General features: G+C 30.4%; 1 protein-coding gene across 2 annotated transcripts; it reads right to left on the bottom strand.

Moving 5' to 3' along the window:
- Nucleotides 1-1,485: 1,485 nt before the first annotated feature.
- On the bottom strand, nucleotides 1,486-7,314 carry LOC105139299 (4-coumarate--CoA ligase 2-like). 2 transcript variants are annotated; one of them, XR_844950.1, is made up of 6 exons: nucleotides 6,225-7,314; nucleotides 5,480-5,678; nucleotides 3,184-3,394; nucleotides 2,898-3,000; nucleotides 1,940-2,286; nucleotides 1,486-1,522 (listed from the first exon to the last, which is right to left on the bottom strand). XR_844950.1 is itself a non-coding variant. In XM_011045685.1 (5 exons), exons 1-5 carry the CDS (start codon nucleotides 7,221-7,223, stop codon nucleotides 2,128-2,130), a joined length of 1,671 nt encoding a protein of 556 aa, XP_011043987.1. In that variant the 5' UTR covers nucleotides 7,224-7,314; the 3' UTR covers nucleotides 1,920-2,127. The 2 variants fall into 2 exon arrangements, 1 of the variants encoding a protein (XP_011043987.1); XM_011045685.1 differs by lacking the exon at nucleotides 1,486-1,522 and having other exon boundaries at nucleotides 1,920-2,286.
- Between the last annotated feature and the right edge of the window lie 325 nt (nucleotides 7,315-7,639).

Here is a 7,639-nt window from a genome sequence, read left to right as displayed (position 1 = left end):
TTATCTGCGCTGGCTGTCTGGTATATATATATATATATATATATATATATATATATCTTTAATTGTTTAGATTATTTATTTAGCATTTTTAAATAGTGGTTGTTTTTAATAATTTTTTATGTATTTAATGTTTGAAAGATAACATTTTAATTTATCTATAATTTTAATTTTCTTATTTTTTATACAAATAAAATTAATTTTTAAAAATAAAAATAATGTATTCTAGGTAAGAAAATGTAACCTTTAGGACAAAAAACAAACTAGCATGTGCGTCAAAGAAAAGTTGGGGGTTAAATATTATATTCATCCATCTTTTACTTTTATGATAATAATTATATTTTTATTTTGAGAATTTAAATGGTATTAGCTGCTATTTCTCAATTTATTAGTTCATACATTAAACGATTTATTTTGTTTAGTATAAATAGTGTCATTATATTTCTTAATGCTTGCTAGAAGTATGGTAGAGATTATTTTTCAAAATATTTTTTTGCTTGAAAATACATCAAATAATATTTTATTGTTATTTTTTAAAATTTATTTTTGATATTATCAAATCAAAAGAATTTAAAAACACAAAATAATAATAATAATTTAAAGCAAAAAAATATTCAAAAATGTAGTTGGACCGCAATAACAAACATCATCTTAGTTAAGAGAGTCATAATATAGTGAAGCACACTCGCGACATGATTTTATTTTTTTAATGTGTTAAAAATTAACTTCAAATCCTACACATGGTGTTGCGTTAATATTTTTTTGTATTTATTAACATATATAATCATCACTTTATTTATTATATGTGAATACTAATTCTTTTATTACAATTATATTTTTTTATGTCAAAAAAAAGTGTACATATTCATTTTTTTGCATCAGAAAAAAGTTATTCGACTCATGGTAAGTAGAATAGATATGTTAATATGTTTTTAATTATTGACAAATATGTTTTTTATTTATATTAATTAAATGGTTGCATAAAGTTTTTAATTTATAATTAGAATTTTTACATAAAAAACGTTGGAGAAATTTGCATATTCATTAGTTAGACATTGAGTAGTAGGTTTGCTAATAAGAGTGGTTTAACTTCGCAATGCTAGCCTTCGTTAATTAATACAAAGCTCATTCTTCTATTCACTTATTTATTAACAAATATAGTTTATTTATTTATTTAATTAAATGGATGCATAAATATTTTTATTTATAATTAGAATTATTATATAAAAAAAAACATGGGAGAAAATTGCATATTCATTAGTTAGACACTGAGTAGTAGATTTGCTAATAAGAGTGGTTTGACTTTGCAATGCTAGCCTCCATTAATTAATACAAAGCTCATTCTTCTATTTATTTATTTATTGACAAATACAGTTTTTTATTTATTTAATAAATGGTTGTATAAATTTTGTGATTTACAATTAAAATTTTTACATAAAAAACATTGGAGAAATTTGCATATTCATTAGTTAGATACCGAGTAATAGGTTTGCTAATAAGAGTGGTTTGACTTTGTAACGCTAGCCTCCATTAATTAATACAAAGCTCATTCTTCTATTCATTTATTTATTGAAAAATATGGTTTTTTATTTTTATTTAATTAAATGGTTGCATAAATTTTTTATTTATAATTAGAATTAAAAAAATGTTGAAAAAATTTGCATATTCATTATTTAGACACTAATAGTAAGTTTGCTAACAAGAATGGTTTGAATTTACAACGCTAGCATTCATTAATTAATACAATTCATTTTTCTATTCACTTATTTATTGACAAATATAGTTTTTTTATTTATTTAATTAAATGGTTGCAGAAATTTTTTTGATTTATAATTAGAATTTTTATATAATAAAAAACATTGAAGAAATTTGCATATTTATTATTTAGATACCAAGTAATAAGTCTGGTAATAAGATCGTGGTTTGATTTTACAACGCTAACCTCCATTAATTAATACAAAGCTAATTCTTCTATTCACCAAGCATCATGGTTTAGTCGATAGCAACAACTGAACACTGAAGGCTATTAAATCTTCAAGTTTACATATTCTCCTCTACCTTTTGAAACCCTCTTGGAGGCCGCTAAGGTAAGAAAAACACATCAGATCCATTTTGCCTCTGAACTTCAAACTAATGCTGGTTTTGCATATATGTCATATTAGGAATCTGATGTGGAATATCACCAGCTGCAACCCTTGCTCTGAGGTCCTTTCTCAAGATTTTTCCCGATGGGGCTTTGGGGATGGCCTCCGTGAAGAAAACCCGACCAATTCTCTTATAAAAGATCACCTATACAATATGTCATCACACCAATTTAATCATCAAAATGTGTACATAATCCAGAAACACTGTAAGGGATAAATTCTAATAAAAAATCGTATCATTAATGTATCAGTATGCTTTAGACAGATAATACAGGTTTCAAGTTTTTGGCTTGGGAAAAATCGTATCATTAATGTATCCATATGCTAGCTGCCATATGACTTACGTACGCCATGGAGTGTAAGATGTCAAGGGAACATATTGAGCGCTTCAATGTTGAGTAGAGGAACATCTCAAGAGAGAACCTTCTTCTTTCTGTTTTTTATCTCATAGAGCAGGGAGGACATGGGCAATTATCAAGCTGCCATCTAGGTTTTTGGGGCTTGTGAATACTGTACTTAATTTTTCTTTATCTATTATAACTTTGTTCTTTCAAAAAAATTAATTTAAGAGTGGAATTAAAAAGGTATTTAGTAGAGGATGAAAATAAGTTTAAGGCTTTTATTAATTATTAATTATCAAACAAACCCTTCGCTTGGTGTATTGACTCCTATTTTCCATCTTTTTTTAAGCGTCTTTTATACTATGCTTGTATAAGCACGAAAGTATATATTAATTGATTTATCAAATGTCAGTACCTGTTTTGAGATATATTGTTTGATTTCGTCCTCGGTGATCTTGGAACCATTTGATCGCACCACAAAAGCAACCGGAACCTCTCCGGCAGCTTCATCTTTCATGCTGAAACGCCCAGAAATTTAAAGAAATGTTACTAACTATAGAAGAAATGTTACTAACTATAGATAGATAGATAAAAAGATAGTCGGTAATGGAAAATACCTAGAAACTAATACTCGAATTATATGCGAGAAATTGTTGAATATGTACACATTATTTAATAAACAAATACGTAAAAGAACTTACGGTACGACAGCAGCATCAGAGATGCTGGGATGAGCAATCAACATTGCTTCAAGCTCAGCAGGTGCTACTTGAAAACCTTTGTATTTGATCAATTCTTTCAAACGATCCACGATAAAGAGTTCATCTTCGTCAATGTATCCAATATCACCTGTGTGCAACCACCCATCTTTGTCTATCGTCCTTTCAGTGGCCTCAGGATCATTTAGATAACCTACCAAAAGCACAATCAGAAATATTCATATTTTAGAGGAATATTAATTAAATTATTGTTTCCCTTTTTTTAAAGAAACAAAAAACATTTCCTTTCAAATGCTTTTCTTTTACTTCCCATTAATTAATTTCTTTTTTTTTCTTATCTTAGGTAGACTTGTTCACTGAATTTACCAAATTTTCAATTTGAACTTGTTGCACCATCATGACTTAATCTTTCCTAGTAAAATGACTTCACTGGAACATCAATATATTTTGTTTAAGTTTCTTTATATTTAATCTATGCACTTATCCAGGATTTTTTTTTCTATGTATTGTAATAATGGTTGTTTTTTAATGTATTTTTTATTTATTTTTTAAAAATTATTTTTAATATGTTATCCTATTTATTTTTTAAAAATTATTTTTAATACATTATCATATCAAAATAATCTAAAAACACTAAAAAAATTAATAAATAATTTACTTATTTTGAAAATTATTTTTAAATTAAACCACCTTAACTACTACAACGTTGATAACTCAAACCCAAATACACACCAGCAAGTAATTAAAATAAACAGGCTACATTTCCTCATAATCATGTTCACCCTGATCCTTCTCTGTTTACTAAAAAAACACTGTAATTAATTATAATCATGAGTTATTATTTTCTAGTTGAAAGAAGAGTTTCTGTACTCATGGATCATCTCACAAAGGAAAATATTTCCCGCTCGGCATGCATACTTCATAAATATACAGGTTTACTAAGACAATGTTAAATTTTCGGGACGCAGAAAAGCGTGAAACGAATTAAGGGGGCGATTATGGTAGTAGCTTTCAAAAAATATTATTTAAAAATATATTAAAATAATATTATTTTAATTTATTTTTAATATAGTATATCAAAACAATACAAAACTGTAAAAATAATTTATTTAAAGCAAAAATAAATTAAAACCTTTTAAAACTGGTAAAAAAAAGTGGAGTAAGAACTACGGCCCATTTCTGTTGAAGCCTAAGGCCCATCATTTTTAAAAACATAATCCATAAATTGAATGTCCTCTTATCTACTAATTCGTATAAATGGACCCACACCCAAAAATAAGCTTTCGGTAGCTAGGGGGAAACAGGGAATTTTTAATATAAATAATTAATTGACAAGCATGTGTATGCCTGAGTTATACGGCTTAATTCAGTAATCCAATTATAATTATCTAAAGGGTTGAAAAATAAAAATGGTCCCCTATTTATTAAACCATACCCTATATTCAGCGCTCTACAAAGGGTTGGTGAGAACGGTGGACCTAACGTTTTCTTTTCAATTCACTTCTTTTATGAAAGTGAAATGGGGGTGTGTATAATAATAATAATAAGGAATTTTAATGGGTTGGTTCATTGGTTGAGCTATGTTTTGTATTTTGACTTTTTAGATTTAAATCTTAAGGATTTGTTAATTTTTGTAGAATACACATAGTAAATATAGAAGATGCGCTTTAAAATCATCAAAGATAAAACTTAATCTCAATTGATATTTCGATTTACAAAAACTAGAGTAGATGAAGGAAGATAAGACGTGAAATTGAGAAAGATTACCTCAAAACTCAAAAGTTGTCGCAAAACTTGAAATCAAAATAAAAAAAATAAAAAAAAGAGAGCTGATCCTGATATCCATAATTAAAAAAAGAAAGAAGTGATCGTTGTGGACAACATGCATCGGTGCAAAGGAGATATCCGTCGGTAGGGTCATGCTTGTCATCGGCAAATCGCGAGCATGTATGCTTTAACATGCAAATAAAAATGGGGAATCTATTTTATTTTAACGTGCTTACTCCCAAATAGATGGAGACTTTCATGACTTTTTATTTAAAGTTGTGTGGTACATGAGATATCGTCGCTTAGAAAGGTTTTACTTAAAAAAAAATCCATTTTCCGGCCTGAAAGGATAAAATTATTTCAACTGCTTCAAGTGTTATACTTTACTACTATAGAAATTAAAATAAAAAATCCTTGGCTCTCCCAGATTTTGAATCCTGTTGAACATTAATTAATATTCACGATGACAACATGGAACGAAACGTTAAAGAAAAATGGTAGAAATGTGTACCTTTCATTATTTGGCTGCCCCTAATGCAAATCTCGCCGGCTTTATTTCGCGGCTGGGAGTCACCGGTTTCCGGGTCGACAATCTTCATCTCTGCATTTCTAACAACAGTCCCACATGCGCCAGATTTAATCTCAAAGGGTTCCTTTGCAAAGGCTAAGCACATTGCTATCACGGGTCCTGCCTCTGTCATTCCATATCCCTACGCATGTAAACTTGGAGTTCGTAAATGGGAAAACGAAGAGTTGCATATCCTTGTAATTGATTAGTTATTAGCCCATGAACCCAGCAATTAATTTCTTGGAGTCCCAACATTAATAATTTATAGAGTGTTGAACCATCCCAAAAGTGTGGCCATGCCAAACCTATTAATGGTTGGTAACTTTAATGGGATTATTAATTTTCGTACCCACTATCTTTTTAAAAAAATAGAAAATAAAAAACAAATCTTAAAAATAAGAAAAAGAATTCGTATCATCTGATATGATTTTGTCATTTCTTTTTGTGTCTATATCTTCTTATGTTGTAAGTATTCTATAATTACAATTTGAGCACCATATAAAATTTCCAAATCTAGCACCAAATCTCAAATATCCTGAAACAAACTAAATATTATATATAAAAAAAAAACATTGTAATCCAAGAGTTATTTATAAGTTTTTTCTTGTAATGTGGTGTGGAACTAGAAAAGAAATTATACATATATGAATGATAATCCATGATATATCGTAATATATAATATAACTACCTGTCCCAGTTTAGCATTAGGCAGCTTAGCCCTGACTGTATCCTCAAGATCCTTTCCCATCGGTGCTGCGCCAGACATTACAGTCCGGATCGAAGAAAGATCATACTGATCAACGACTGGACTTTTTGCAATTGCCAGAAAGATAGGGGGCACGAGTGGAGCAATTGTCACCTTATATTTCTGTACAAGGTCCATTAATGTAACCGTCTCGAATTTTTGCATAAGCAAAATTGCTGAACCAGCTCTTAGCCCACAAAGGAATACGGAATTGAGTGAATAGATGTGGAACAAAGGCAGCACACAAAGAATCACATCCCTCTCGTGAAAATAGAGATTAGGGTTCTCTCCGTCAACTTGTTGTGCCACACTAGTAACAAGCCCTTTATGAGTCAACATGACACCTTTAGGGAGACCTGTAGTCCCTGACGAATAAGGGAGTGCCACGACATCATCAGGCTTAATCTTGGCAGCAGGGATTTCATTCTCATCAGAGCTTGTCAACTCTGAGAAATGCAAGCAGTTTTCTGTAAGAGAATCGATGGTCATTATCTTAACATGATCATTTTCTTGAGCAAATTGTTGCACTTTCTCGGCGTAAGCTGCTTGTGTTATTATCAGCTTTGCCTTTGATGCTGTTGCTTGTTTTGCGATCTCAGCTGAAGTATAAAAAGGGTTTGCAGTTGAGCTAATAGCGCCAATGAATGACGCGCCAAGAAATGCAAAAACAAATTCTGGCGAGTTTTGGAGCAAGAGCAATATAACATCGCCTTGTTGGAGGCCTAACTTGTAGAGGCCAGAGGCAACTTTGCGTGATGTGAGCTCAACATCCGCATAAGTGTAGATATCACCGGTAGGGCCATTGATCAAGCAAGGGTTGTCTTTGAATTGGGAAAGCTTTTCGAAGCAATAAGTGTGTAAAGGGAGGTGGTTTGGGATATAGATATCAGGGAGTTTGGACCTGAAAATGAATTCTTGTACTTGATCCTTATTGGCCTCCATTGTTTGGAAAGAGAGAGAAATGAAAGAGAGATTTTTTTTCTTTTTTCTTTTTTTTGGAAGCAAAGAAGGTAAGTGTTTGGTTTTGCTTCTAGGTTGAGGTAATATATAAGGAGGTGATGATAGAGGAGAACCGGTGAGAGGGAGTTGATGGGGATTTCACTCTTTATCACTAACACAATCCAAGAAAACAGATTTTATTTAATGATATGCGCTAATGGTATCAGAATATATCAATCCAAGATCGAAAACAGGTTTTAATAAGGTTTTTATCCATGGCATCTTTGGCATTCGGACACCCATGCCCCCCCACCACCTATACATACATATATATATATATATATATATAGGCTGCAATTAATTGGTTGCCATGTGTTTTAGGGTAGGATTTTAACGATGTTTTTTTTTTTGTATTATAA

This window comes from Populus euphratica, unplaced genomic scaffold, assembly GCF_000495115.2.
Source record: "Populus euphratica unplaced genomic scaffold, PopEup_1.0 scaffold141.1, whole genome shotgun sequence".
Classification (NCBI taxonomy): domain Eukaryota; kingdom Viridiplantae; phylum Streptophyta; class Magnoliopsida; order Malpighiales; family Salicaceae; genus Populus; species Populus euphratica.
Note: the sequence above shows the minus strand (reverse complement) of the source record. Positions and strands in the feature narration are given on the sequence as shown.